The sequence below is a fragment of the Carettochelys insculpta genome, chromosome 28 (genome assembly GCF_033958435.1).
Source record: "Carettochelys insculpta isolate YL-2023 chromosome 28, ASM3395843v1, whole genome shotgun sequence".
Taxonomy (NCBI): Eukaryota; Metazoa; Chordata; order Testudines; family Carettochelyidae; genus Carettochelys; species Carettochelys insculpta.
This window is the reverse complement of record NC_134164.1, coordinates 1,234,507-1,248,966: the sequence shown is the minus strand read 5'-3', so window position 1 is coordinate 1,248,966 and position 14,460 is coordinate 1,234,507. Positions and strand designations below refer to the sequence as shown.

The window sequence follows — 14,460 nt, the reverse complement described above, 5'->3', positions numbered from 1 at the left end:
AACTGCCTTTAAGCTACATTGTTTCCTGGGCATTAGATTTTGGTTTGTTTTTAGCAAGAAAAAAACTCTAAACATTAGTAATATAGTTAATCAGTACTAGAAAAGTCTTTTTTTTTTTTTTTTTAAAGAAAAAAAAAGTTTTATTCCAACTATTTTTTGTTTTTGTTTTTGTTTAAGATTCTCAGCGGGGAAAATACCAGAAACACAGACTTGGTATGAGACAGTTAAGTTTTTTTTTTTTTAATTTAATTTTTTTTAAATGATAGGATCTGCTAACCTGTTCCCTTAAAATGGTACACACAGCAGAAGGTTGTTTTTTAAGTTTTCTTTTTAAATGCATATAGTAACCAAGAGGGTTTTTTTTTTTAAATGAAATGGGTGTGATCCTGTGAACCACATTTGCTCTTGAGAGGGCAGGAAGTGTTTCTGAAACCCTAATTTGCTCGCTTCTTGAGATGTATCTGGAAGGAATGAACAAATCAGTTGGCCTGTGAACATGGCAGAAGTGCTGCTTTGAATGTCAGCTGGGATTTCACTGGACATCCAAATTCTACTTGGGAACTGAGGGCCAAAATCATCAGAAGCAACTTGTGATTCTTGGATGCCTCAATCAGTGGGCACCCGAACTGGGCCATATGAAAGGAGATCCCATTTTCCGAGGGTGGCTGCTCAGCCCTACCTTTAAACTTGGGCCCCTTTCAAGCATCAAGATTAGTTGACTTTTGAAACTCGGGGCCTGGCTGCATCTCTGCCTTGGAAATCCCAGCTTGAGGTTCTGATTCAAAACCCCATGGCAGACAAAGACCACAGTGGGCATTGGCTCAGTCCCTTACAGTATTGTATGGGAAGAAAAAAATTTGCCAGGATTTGGTTAAATCGGCCCTTGCATGGTACCCCCCCCTTCATTTTTAAAGTCTTAAGTTGTGAAATACAAAGTGAATGAACTAAGCAAGAGCCTCTCGAATCCTTTTATTCGTGAGAACAGGTGGGTGAAGAAAGCTTGAAATTTACATGTGCAAACTACCTCAAACGTTACAGTAAGATTGGAATTATAGATGGGAGAGGATGGGCGTATCCCCCTGCAGCTTTGCCCAGCCTCAGCAATAAGCCCTGCCCTGAACCTTTCCCTCGAGCTCAGAGAAGAGTCTCCCATCAGTTCCTGGAGGGAGAGGCGGTGGCGGTGGTGGGGAGCCATCTTTTGTGCTCACAGTTTTCCACTGGTGCTGTATCCTTTCAAGGAGTCTGACTGGGAGGCCTGCTTTGGTGCAATGGGACCTTCTCTAGAGGGTGATGCTTACACCATCATTGTAAAATAGGAGGCCTATGGCTTGGGCTGCCTGGAGCTAGCACATCCAGTCAGTGTCTGTCAGATCCTGCCAACCTCACAGAGATTATCCCCCCCTGCCTTTCTGGGCACTCTGAAGAACCACCAAAATTCAGTGTCTGGATGGGTTAAGCCAAACCCAGTGGCTGATCCTTTGGTTCTTGCTGCCACAGAGCCAGGAGTAAAGCACTCACCTGAAGGAACACCAGGAAGGAGCCACCCCTGAAGAGAGACCAGGTATGAGAGGGTGGAATAGCTTTGCTGAGTCAAGATGACACAGCAGGTTTGAAGAAGCCAGGGACCTGGGGAGGGTACAACCTGGCAGCTGTCATGGCATTCAGCTCTTTGAGGTTCAGACAGGCATCTGGCCAGAAGAATGATCCTCAGAACCTTTTAAAAATCAGCCCATCACTAACTTAAATATGCATTTGAACCCTGCTGCTTTATTGTACATTTCAGAATTTAAAATTTTTTGTTCAAGATTAATACCTCTGTGACGTGCAGCTGGCTTGTGACATGGCGGGCGTAGAGTGGGCGCAGCAGGGCCACTTTCAAAACAGGCCTGTGGGAGAGGAGAAATATCTATTCCTTTGCCTTTTCACCACAGAGGGGATAGTTCTTCTTCCCAAAAGCAGTGGGTAGGGCGTAAGCAGTGCAGTGTACCAGTTACAGGATCAGTCCTCTTCAAGAGTAAATTGTTAAAGGGATGGTGTCAGCTGTACAGATGCCTTCTCTATCAGTTTTGTGACCCACCAAAGCCAAATAGGAATTGTTTCCATGGACACTTCTTTTTTTAAATTAAGATTCTAGGGGGAATGTGTATTTCACCATTGAAAATGACAGCAAGCGGAGCGGTGGGGGGAGAACTGAAAAAATAAATTGATGCTCAACACCAGCCACACTGGCTGACTTTTCAGTGTCCAAATAGACCCCACTGCAAAAAGTAAATTATTAAGGAAGCAAATCAGATTGTTGGCTAAAACCACTTCCACCTTAGCATGCTGGGAAATGATCGGGTTGCACAGGCTAACTCTGTGCAGAGCTGGTCTTTATTGCTTTTTAAGAGGCGCACAGTTCATTGTACAAACTCCCCTGGGGTTTCTGACACCGTCCCTTTAAAGAGAGCTGTTCCAGTGAATTATAAAACCTACAATTCTGTAGTTTCACTCCACTGTGGTTAAACCTCTTCCTAGCACCTGTGAAGCCCACAGCAATTCCTTAACCAGCCAGTGCCCATGGAGTATATTATATTAGCTTCCCTGCATGTCAAACAAGGGGACATGACCTTATATATAACCAAGTCATTTTTTGTTTATCTACCTCTTAGTGACAATAGAATAAAAATAGGTAGTGGCGACTCCACATGCTGTAGTGTAGAGGAAAAAAATTACTCTTTTTCCAAAGAAAAAAATTCTTTTAAAAAAAATAGAATTTATGGGCTTCTTTTCACTTTAACGTGTTCATTAGTTGTATAAGGTGGAAACCTCAGCAGTGCTAAATTGTTCAGTTGTGACTAACTTTTCTTAACTGCTCACTCTTCCATTCACTTTTGTTGTTTCTCACTTTCATATTTACTCTGGGCAGCAGTACAACTTCCCTCCCTCCACTCTTTCTCTGCTTACCATTTGGTCGTGGGCAAAATTCAGATGCATTGGCTGGAGCGGTCCCTTTGCATGCTGAGGTTGGGGGGGGCAATGCCTTTAAAACTGGAAAGCAGGTGTAGAGGTTGTGAAAGCTGGAGATGTGTGTTAATGATAAAGCAGTCAGGGCTGGCTTAGAAAAGCAGCAACCAAACAGGAATGGCTTGTGTGCCTAAAGTAACTTACATGGTTGTCTGGCACTTAGGGCACTTCAGCACACAGCTGCACACACACAGAGGCAGAACTAAGCCATACTGCAGTTATCCTGGTTTTGAAGTCCAAGTCAACTGCCATATTGTTCTGTACTCCCTCACGCCTGATACTGGGGGAATCGGGGAAGAACCAGCCCACCAGTGTGACTTAGTTAAACACAGTCCTAAGTGCATGGAATAAAAGGCTGCTTCCTCCTCCCCCCGGCTCGCTGAGCCAATGCAGTTTCACCCACTGTTCCTCTAAAAGTTGTACTCTCCTGTAATGCTGTTTTCCCTCCCTTTGGTTGATTTGTTTAATTTTCTGGCTCCCCTCCCTTCCCGTTCTGCTCCCTGTTCTTTACCTTGTACTTCTGTGCGGCTGGTTCGGTGGCTCAGATCTGGAGTTGTGATGGTGGATGGATGTGGGCTCCATTTTAATTCCAGCTAGGTTTTGCCACAAACCGCTTTACTTCACTGTTTCATTTTTAAAAATAAAGCCAAAAAAAAAAAAAAGCACAGCCTGATGTGTTTGTTTCTCTGGAGTGGTGAGGTTAGGGCAGCGTTCTTCTTGGGGTTTAGCTGATTAGCTTTTATGGGGCTCCCTAGGTTCCAGGGTGAGGCCAAAAATGAGGGATTCAGTGTGTGGGGAGGCAGTGGGTGGCACAGGCTGAGGCATTTGGGGTGCAGGAGAGGCTGGGGCAAAGGGTTGAGTCTGGGAGGGCTCAGGACAGGGGATGGGGGGGGGTTGGGCAGGAGTTTCGGTACAGGAGGGGGCTCAGGCCCTTTTAAAATCACTGAACCCTGAGGCAACTGCCCCCTTGGCTGCTCCCCTGGCAGATCTACCTGCAGGCACAAGCTGCTGGGCAGAGCAGAGATCCCCAGCTATTACTTTGCCACTCCAGCATGGAAGCCTTCCCTATGCTGCAGGCCTATAGGGATTGGTTCCAGGCCCTTGATCCCCATGACAGCAGAGCTGCAGTGACCCACAGGTGGGAGCACAGATGCCTTCTCCCAGCCCTGGCGAAGGCCCTCCACTCTATTACTGGCTGCTGCGGATTAACCAATGCCCTTCTTCTTTTCCCCCGCCAGAGATACATGAGAGCTGAGGAAGGAATGGGGATAATGCAGAGGTTCAGGTAATGGGTCTGGGAGTAAAACACTCAGAAGGAAAACTTAACACAGGCTTTTCGGGGCAGGGCTAGTACCTTAGGGGGCCAGTCACAGTTGGGACACCCCCCTCCCATGCTACTGCAGGATGAAGAGAAAAGTTTTCTAAAGTGACTGGTGCTTTTGAAGGCCCTGGAAGGTATGGGGAGGGAGCAGGCCCTGTGAAACAGAGCCTTCACCACTCACCCAAAACTGGTAGTCACTTTTCCAAACCATGGCCTTACTTTGCTTTCCGAGAACATTCTTGCTGGCAAAAATTCAGACACTCTTGGTGGTCTTAGTTCTCCCTGGGTAAGAATGCCTTTCTGCCCTCCCTCTCTGTGCCTTGGAGAAGGTAAGAGCCATAGGAGGAGGGTGCGTGCGTGCGTGGGAGAGAGAGATCTATCAATCTTTACTGGATGTGCCTGGAAGATCCAGCCATCAAGTGAATCCAAGGGATTGGCTACAGCAGCCATTCAAGTTTAAAAACTGGAGCAATAATATACCTGAGGAGAGCTTTAGAGAGGAGCAGCTGCCTAAAAGCCCACAGGTAAGTGAAAAACAGGTGGGAGATGGGTAAGAAATTGGAGCGCATGGGCTATAATAGCAGAGAGAAAAGGACAAGGCAGAATGGGAGGGTTAGTGTCTAAGTTGCCTGTATACAAATGCAAGAACTGTAGGGAATAAGCAGGAAGAACATGAGTGCTCAACACAAGTATGACATAGTTGGTATCAGAGAGACTTGGTAAGATACTGTGCATGAGTGGAATGGGTGGGGATAGCATGGGCAGGAAGGCCAGGCAGGGGAAAAAGGGAGGCAGTGGTGCCTTATTAAAAATGTGTATACTTGGACAGAGGTGGAGATGAACATAAAAGACACTCCGTGCGAGTCGCTGGGTAAGGTTACAAGGGGTAAAAGCAGGCGTGGTGTCATGGTGGGATCTGCTCCAGCCCTCCTAACCAGGAAGAAGTGGTGGATGAGCTTTTTGTTTTGTTTTAAACAAAAAAAACATCCAGAGCACAGACCTTGCTGGTGATGGGCAGTGTCAACTATTGCTTTTGAAATTGGGGGTTTCCTTTCAAAGGAACTCCTCCTCCAGAGCTAGTTTTCAATTTGAAAGCAGCACTTCTGATGCTGTGGCTGGCTGCCATTATGCAAAAGAGCTGACTTCATCAGTGCCTTGTTAGCATTTCTGATCTGCAGCATTTACATACCTTTCCAAAAGGGAGGGGTAATGTAGACACAGCCACACAATAGGCAGGGACTCCCTAGACTGGAGCACTGCAGAAAGGGATGATGGGGTCATAGTGAACAACAGGCTGAGTATGAGTCACGGTGTGATACTAATGGGGGCTGGAGGTGGGGGAGGCAAATGTGATTCTGGGATGCATTCACAGGCATGTTGGGAGCAAGACAAATAATTCTTCTACTCTAATTGGTGCTAGGCCTCAGCTGGAGTATCGTGTCCAGTCTTGAGCACCATGGTTTAGGAAAGATGTGGAGAAATGAAAGTGTCCAGAGAAGAGCAGCTAAAATGATTGAAGGTCTAGAAAATGTGACATAAGCGGAGACTGGGGCTGTCTAGTTTGGAAACAAGAAGGCTGAGTGGGACTATGATGGCAGCTATGAAGTACCTAAACAGCTGTTACAAAGACAAGGAAGGAAAAAAATATTCTCCTTAGCCACTCATGATAGGACAAGATGCAGTAGTCTTAAACTGCAGCAAGGGAGGTTTAGGTTGGACATTAGGAAAATTTTCCTGATTGTCAGGGTGGTTAAACACTGGACTAAATTGCCTAGGGAGGTTGTGAGATCTCCATCATGGGCAATAGTAAAACAGGTTAGACAGGGATCCCTCAGGGATGGTCTAACTTGTACTTGGGCCTGTTGGCAGCAGCCTGAACTTGAACTCTTGAGGTCCCTTCCAGGTCTGGTGTTCTACTGTTCCTCCCTGACTAGTTTTAGTGGTGGCAGCAGAATACAAAGTGCTGTATACAGAATCTGGAGATGTTATGCACCTTGAATGTAATGCAGAGCAGGACTCAGACAGGTGCAAGGGCTGGCTTTTACGCAGGGTGGTTTTTCATTGTGTGGTTTGTTTTTAAAACCCCCACCTTAACTTTAAAGACAGACACTGTGGGGTAGAGTACAACACTCTCTTAGCTACTTTTAAAAGGATAGTAAGTGTACTAGGCAATCCCTGTGGTTACCACAGTGTTGGGGGCCACAGAGAATTTCATCTCGAGTGACTGTTCTCTTAGAATGACATTCTACTTTTAAAGCCCTGTTCAAATCAATCAGATATTTTAATTAGCCACATTGCAGTAGTGTAAAGGAACTGTGATTAGAGGTTGGGTGTGGTAGGGGCTGGCCAATTATAACAGAAAGAGCCCCTGCTCCTATGAGCTCAGTCTACCAGATAGCCAGAGCAGCAAAACACCTGACCAAAAATCAGCACTAGGTCATTGACCTATTCAACATTAGAACACCCTGTTCGCTTCTCCCTCACCTGGTCGGAAGTACAGGGCTGGGATGCAGAGTCAGTCGTCTTGTGGCATTTACTTCTTGGTGGAGATGAACAGCTGAGTCCCCTCTCGGTCCAAAACCCCACTGCTAATGCACTGTGCTTAGCTGTCTGCTAGGACCTGAAGTGAACTCTGCTATTTCACATAGGCCACTGGCTAGCTGCTGAGAACAACTCAGGTCGTGAATGTGTGCTGCTGTCAGGCAAGGTCATTAAGAGTTTGTAATTTCCTTCTCTTGAGTGAAAGCTTAGTGAGGCCAGCTCACCACCCTCCCCACTTCCATCCTTACGGAAGGCGTAATCAGAGGCCTGTTTTGCTAGTGCCATGTAGGATAAATCAAGCAGTGCAGTCTGAACATGCATCACTGTGATTCTGGTGCTCAGCTTGTGAACACAGTCACTTGTTGCAGGGGGACGGCAGTCAAATGAGCTGTGCAGCCTTGACGGAGTTGTTCGTCCTTCTCCAATCGTCTCTCACACAGTTAGTTCCGCTGCCCCACATGATGCCCAGAGGAATGTTGCAGTGAAGGCCCCCCCCCAGCACAGCACAGGTGTCCTAACTGCGGGTCTGAGTGCAGAGAACCAGACAAGGCTGGTTTAAATTTGGGCCAAGACTCCAAGTCAGCCCCTTACAAAGAAGTGTGTAGAAAGGTATGTATAAAAGGAAAGCATCCAGTGTGGCCCACCCAAGTTGCTTAGCTGCCTACTTGGGATGTGTTCCTACCATGGGGCTCGGGAAGAGGACACCCCCCCTGCGCCCAGAACTGCCTATGGCAGGCTAAAAGTGCTATCTTTTGGAGTAGCATTTCAGTCGGTTTTTGAAGTAGTGCAAAGCTAGCTTAAAGTTGACCTGTGCTTGGGTGTTGATCCGGAACTGTCTATATTTCTTTTCTAATCTAGTCAGGTTAGGCTCAGAGGAGGGAGTTCTGTCTTGGTGCGCTATGACCACATCAGAGCAGGAACCAACATACAAGATGCCCAGTCCGTCCATGAAAAATTCTGGGGAGGAGTGAAAAAAAAAAAATTGCAAGGCACAGTGCAGAATTCCTGAGCCACGCTGCATTTCTCCCCACACCCCACGAATGGCTGTGGAATTATTTTACAAGTCTCTGGCAAAAAGCTTCCCTCCCAAGTGGATCACACAAAGTTTGATATTGCTACTGCACCATCCTGTTGCCTGAAGGGGCTCCACTCCTGCCTTCAGGTTCATCTGGTTAGAGGGTCAGTTCTTCAAAAGAGGGACTCTGACTATATGCTGGCAGAGTTTATAGGACATAGGTCTCCAGGCCTTGGTGGCACTTCTAGACATAATACAAAACAGCCTTACCCACTGTTCATTGTTGAATACAGGGGTTGTTAAACACCATTTAGCTTATTTTAAATGTAATGATTAACTGTGTCAAGAAAACCAGGAGCAGCTGCCAAGACTTGCATTGCTGTTGTTTAGGGAGACCGAGCCCTTGTGAAGTGACTAGAGGAGGGACTTTGAGACAGATAAAATGATAAAATTAAGATTTCTAGGTCTAGGAGGAAAAGAGAGAGGAGAGGGTTGCACCCAACTCCTGCAGCAGTTGGACAGGCCTGGCCGCAGGTTCCCTCTAATTTTTCCATCCTTGGCCAGAATAAATATGTGCACAGAGGCCTGTGTGGATGTTCACCACCAGTAGAAAAACAGGCTGCCAGCTGTAGGCGCTCTGCTAATCAGCTGGGTGGCACCTGAATCTCTCCTGGGTGGCCACCCAAGTGCTCAGCTTACAGGGAATGCTGCCTGGCTGGAGCACTGCCACTAGCAGCAGAAGATTTAAGGGGGCTTGAGCAAATGCAAAGCAGCAGAAGCCAAGGCCGGAAAGCGGCTGAAGCAGCCATGGAGCAGCAGGACAGCTTGTTTTGATTTTAGGAGGAAATTTTTTTTAACTGATGGTTTAATGAACATGGAGCCCAAGACCAGGTTGTGCATGGCCCCGAAGGGTTGAGTGATGTTTGAGAACCAGCAGCAGTGACATCCAGTCCTGAGGGGTTAGCTCAGGCTTTTTAAGCCAACATGGCAGCAGGTTGGAACACATTGTGCAGAGGGCACCAGATCCACCCAGGCTTTAAATCAGCATCACATCACTGATTTCAGCCCTATTCCTTTACACCACCCAGGGCCAGGCTGAGGGTGGGCATTCACACCTGCATTTGAGCCTTGTCTGTGCAACCCCCAAGGCACTGAGCCCGCCGACAAGGAATTGTGAAGTCTCTGCCCTCCAGCCTTGGCTGAGAGCCAGCTGGCTGAGCTTATGCAGTACAGCCCCTGGCTTTAGTGCTGAAGGTCAAGGGTTTGTTTCCTGCTACCCTTGACCTCCTATTTGTTTCTCTCCCTTTTGCCTGAGTATCCTTCTGGGCCCTACATACCAGGCCAAAGGCCTTTAATCCCTAAACCAAAGGGCTTTCTACTGTCTTCAGCTAGTGAAAGGGAACGTGCCTTTGCACAGCATTAAGCAGAGAGCAGAACTTTCTGTGGTTCCAGACAGCCCTTCATCTAAGCGAACTTGCTGACCACTGGCCGTAACCGCACTTTAGGGTGAGATTTTCAAAGGAATTTAAGGGCGTTGGGCATTAACCCCTTTATGCTCCACATACAGCACCGAGGCTGGGATTTGAGCCAGGAGAGCTCAGAGCTCTTTGAAGAGTTAAGCTGTGGAATTACCACCTGAGTATCATAGACCCTTCCCTCATGCCACAGATTAAAGTGACCTGCCTGCTACACTGGAGATGGAAATCCCTGCTCAGGGAGATGCACAGCACATAGCCCCAATTAAGCTTTTGTGCAGACAACCGTGTGGCCATGGCAGTGGCTCAGCCGCCCCAGGACAGGCTGGCGGGAATAATGGGGTATGTACAGGAGTGGCCAGCCCAAGCAACTAGAGTGCTAGCTGGGTCAGAGCTAGTGCATGCATGTCTACCTGAGATAGGAATTATACCTTCCAGCCACACTGCAGATGCCCCCACAGAGCTGGGACGAGAACCCTGGTTTCCTAGTCCACATTCTCACCTTGGAAGAGGGTGTCTAGGTAGGATTAGTGGCAGCTCAGAGCTGGAAGCCCCAGGATTGAAATAAAGGAAGGAAAAAGACCAAGGTGATCACGTGAGAGGAAGCATCTGTGGGATGAACCACGCACGGCTGAGCCGCAGAGCTAGCTTGCCTGGGCTCAGATCAGTGGAGCTTGTGGCTTACCTGAGTGAGCGACTCTTTGCAGAAGAGGGTCATAGCCAACATGTCTGCTTTTGTCTGTGTGAGCCAGGAAGAAGTTAACCACCACACTGGTGACCACGCAGTTGGGGAACCCTTCCAATTTGTGAAAGAAGCCACCTTTAAAATGCAGGCAGCCGCTGTCCTCTCCCTGCTCATAGAGCAGCTGAAAACGGTAGGTGTTCCCATTCACGCTGCCTCCAACCTGTTGAGCAAGAAAACCACCCATGTTTTCCCTCCTCATGGAAGGCCCAGAGCCCAAGCTAAAGTCTGCTGATGTCCACAGGAGCCAAGCCCTTCCCTTGACTGGTCCAGCCTCTGAAGTTTCATTGTTACTGCTCTGCACAGTGGGAATCCAACATGAACTAGCACTGGTTTCTAACAGCGTCTAGGTACTTGTGAACTTGGAGCTCGTTCCCTATAGCCTCACGTTCCTGTTGCTCCTCATAGCACTAGCTGGGTTTGATAGCTCAGAAATTGGACCATTGTTTCCGCCTGCCTTGTGTGGCTGCAGGTAAAAGCTGCTGAATTGGGAGCACCAGACAGACCAAAGTTCTGTCCCCAGATCACAGATAGCCTTGCTTCTGCCTGGCCAGTTGTCCCTCCCACTCGACCTAGAGGGATGCCAGGGGAGTCATACCTCTCTGGTACAATCTTTCCTTAGCCCTACAGACAAAATGGCCAATAAATGTCAGCTGTGCTTGTAACACAGCCAGGTGTTCACTAAGAACTGCACTGAAGTCTGTCCTTCATAGGGGCACCAAACAGCTCTTCTCAGAAACTTGTTATCCTTCACTAAGAACTTGGGGTGGAGTTGAAAAACATGATGAGAAGTTCCAGGCTGTAAATTCTCTTAATCATCCATTTTCCAGGTCAACAGTGACAGACAAGGTATAGAAGTAATTGCCAGAAGCTCTTAAAACACCACCACCACCACACACACACCACCCACCCCGTGCTCAAGAAAATATACCAAGGGAGCAAAAACCAGCTTCAAGTGGCTTCCAAACGTACCTGCTGCCCTAGGTTAAGTCTTTCCAGAGTTAGTCCCTCACCCACTAGTCATTTTGGCAGATTGCAGTCCAGATTGGAGCTGGTTTTCCCAGAACCGGCTCAAGAGAGTTTGCTCCGGGCATAAACGGATGCCACTTTTTAACAAAAGACTTCCTAGTGTATGAAGAAAACCAAGTGTCCCATAGCAGAAGGAACAAACCGAGTGAGTTGGAGCTGGTTGCATCTGCCTTATTGATTGCTGTTGCCAATAACAAGCAGATTATCTGAAGAAGTGGGTCTTACCCACAAAAAGCTCATTACCTAACGTGTTTAGTCTTTAAGGTGCTACATGTTATTTGTGAAGCTACAGACTAACACAGCTACCCCACTGAGGCTATTTACCATATCTTACCTGTTCACTTTTCTGCCTGCTATGAAGTGGTATTGAGCCAAAATAGAGAAAGGATGCAGATACCCTACACTAAGTAGTAAAGATCCAGTATCAAGTAGTAATGCACCGATTTAAACTGGGCACATTTTTAGAAGGCGAAAATCAATATGATGCATGAAGAACGGCAAGTAACATAGATGAGAAATACTGCCTTTCCCTATGGAATATTTTGCCAGATAGCACTGACTGTGACCACACACCAGAGGTTAATGTTAAACACCAACCCCTCCCAAGTTTTCCGCCCTTACAAGACTAGTCAGGATAATACAGTAATAAAGATTTCTGGATCATCTGATAAGTGAAGACTCTTAGAGCTGTGCAGAGAAATACATTTCTAGAGCTGTTAGCAACATTCCTCTTCTCTACTAACCAATATCCAGATTTTCAAAGTCTTCTGTAGTCATTGTGACACTTAAAGCTCTTTCATAAACGCCACACATTTCCCCAGGACACAATTTAGTTGCATTTCTTACCATGTCCAAGTTTGTTCCTTCCAGCACTTCCACCAGTTTCTCAATGTTGGTGTTTTCAGTAAATAAGTAGTCATCATCAATCCACAGGTAGTACTTGGTGGTGACCTGAGATACTGCAAGATTCCTTCCTGCAAACCAGCCCTGATAACCAGGATCCCACCCCAAAGACAGATACAGTCAGAACAGCCTTGTAAGAAGAAAACACATTTGTATGCAAACATACACCCAAAAAAAACAGGTTAGCTTTGTGCAAATCCTGTTTAGTTCAGATGCGTCTTCTTTTCAGAATAGCCTCTGGACAGTGAACAAGAAGGAAATGACATTTTTTGCAACAAGAAGTGACCTTCTAGTAACAATCATTTACCCATGTGCTAGAAGTATACAGGGGATGTTAACAACCCAAACTTTACCTTCTGTGCCCTTTTCTTGGAGTGTGGGAATGCAAAGATCTTTTTGGGGGGAAGGCGGGTGGGGAGGGGCTATAACAGGCAGTCTGACAGAAATCCATTACCAGACTAACGATCCAGAATTCACAAAGCTGCTTCCTGTTTTGGCACATCTGCAAGCATTGCTTTTGCGCCATTTGATCAGCTACTGGCTAATACTTGTAATTTATATGTTTTTGTAAGTTCTGGGGTATAAAAGGGAAATTAGGATCTTGGCTGAGTGAATCGCCTCATGGATACATCAAGGAAATCTCAAGCCATAAATGGACAGCTGGCCAATGGAACGCTATGGCTGAAATCATCCAAAAACTGCTCCCAACTCCTGAGGGGTAATCCCCAGGGGCATTTGACAGGTTATAGAGCACCCCCAAACTACCACTTGCATGTGCATGAGACTGAACAAAGCAGTGACTTCTAGTAAATGGGAATACTGGACACTAATAAGGAGCTGGTTTTAAGTGGAAGCATGTGGTTTTGATTTGTTTGGGCCATCCATATAGCAGAGGGAACTGCTGTCTCCCCCTTGGTCTGTTCTGGTACGAACTTGCGAAGAGTAAAGGTCCCACACGCTTGGGAGTTGGTGGAGTCTCAGGTAACAAGAGTTACTAATGGGGTGACGCTCTGTGGGGGGATGCACATGGGATCACATACCCCCCCGCCAGCATCTGTACTTCTGGTGAGTGCAGGTCTGGGGGGGCGGTCGTGCCCTTCTCCTGGAGTGGCACAGCCCTACACCAGCATGAGCTTCCTACCCTGCACTGTTCTAGGGAGGCACCCTGTCCCCACACTTACCAGAAGTGGCAGGTGGGGTGGAGCAGAGGCATGTGGCTGCTGCCACCCCTAGGAACCCCCTCACCAGTCACCCCTGGGTTCAAGGGCCGGGCGGGTACTAGAACCAGTGTACAAGGGTAGTTCAGAGCGGGAAGAGATTTTCCTAAGGAGGCTGTGGTGGAATCCCCATCTGTGGAGGTTTTTCAGAACAGGTTAAACAAACCTCTGGCAGGGATGGTGTAGGTACATTTAAACTTGCCTCAGTGCAAGGGGTTGGAGCAGACGACCTCAAGGTCCCTTCCAACCCTCCATTTTTACAATTGTAGAATCTTTAAGTCATCAGATCAAGTGATTTTTCTACAGGAAACTTCAGTCACTATCCATAAAATCTTTGTCTAACTCCCCAGGGCTCTTTGCGCTCCTGATGGAGCATCAAGGTTCCCTCTATGTCTCCTTTCCTCCTAACCCCATGTGGCAGCAAGCGCCCTGCTGGCCAAGGTCCTAGCGGGACTGCCTCTGACACGGTAATGAGAATAAAGGAACTCACTTTTGAGCAATATGGAGGCCTGCTCTGTCCAATGCTGCCAGCTAGTGGGGTGTGGAGGACAGACTGGGACCAGTGAGCCAGTGTAGCTATTTTTACAAAGCGTGAATAGTTACACAATAAGATGCCCCAGTCACAAAATGGCCCATCGTTCCACTTGGGCCAGTCAATGCTCAAGATCAGGCCAAAAGTCCAAGAAAGTTAACAAGTTGATAACCATTAGAAATTGGATTACGACCATCAACTCATCTCATGTAACAGTAGGGCAGGGCTTAAATTAAGTTGCTGTGGCACCAATGATGAAGTCCCTCTGTTGACTTTGAGAATTCAGTCCCCTTTGTCCCAGCTATCATAAACTAACAGCCTTGGCGCAAAGCCACTGCCTAATAATTGGATACAAATTTGAACCAGTGGCTGACAGGTGAAAGATTCTTTTTTTTTTTTTCTTTTTGGGGCAGGGAGGAGTGAAAATGCATGGCGCTGGGAGGCTCAGCCCAGTGAGGGGCCAGGAGCTCCCAGCTGCCACTGCTGGAACTGGGCACGAGTCATAAGAGCCCTTCGGAGCTGGCATGGAGACAGTCCAGTGGGATGGGCCACAAGCCTGGGACCGGACCTCAGAAGACACGGGTTCTACTGCTGGCCCTGCTGGGTCATCTTGGCCAAGTCGCTTCCTTTCTCTGTACTTCCATTTCCCCACCCACCTTTGGTCTGGCTCTTCTACCAA

General features: G+C 47.4%; 1 protein-coding gene across 2 annotated transcripts in view; it reads right to left on the bottom strand.

The window, feature by feature from the left end:
• Positions 1-14,460, bottom strand: part of B4GALNT2 (beta-1,4-N-acetyl-galactosaminyltransferase 2 (SID blood group)) — a 110,701-nt gene that overhangs the window by 78,340 nt on the left and 17,901 nt on the right. The window contains exons 7-9 of one of the 2 annotated variants that reach the window (XM_074979029.1): positions 11,976-12,116; positions 10,044-10,263; positions 6,372-7,825 (exon numbers count right to left, since the gene is read on the bottom strand). In XM_074979029.1, the coding sequence (XP_074835130.1) occupies positions 7,614-7,825; positions 10,044-10,263; positions 11,976-12,116 (573 nt within the window). In that variant the 3' untranslated portion in view covers positions 6,372-7,613. Of the gene's footprint in view, positions 1-6,371; positions 7,826-10,043; positions 10,264-11,975; positions 12,117-14,460 lie in introns of those variants that run through there. The other variant, XM_074979028.1, reaches the window with a different exon arrangement.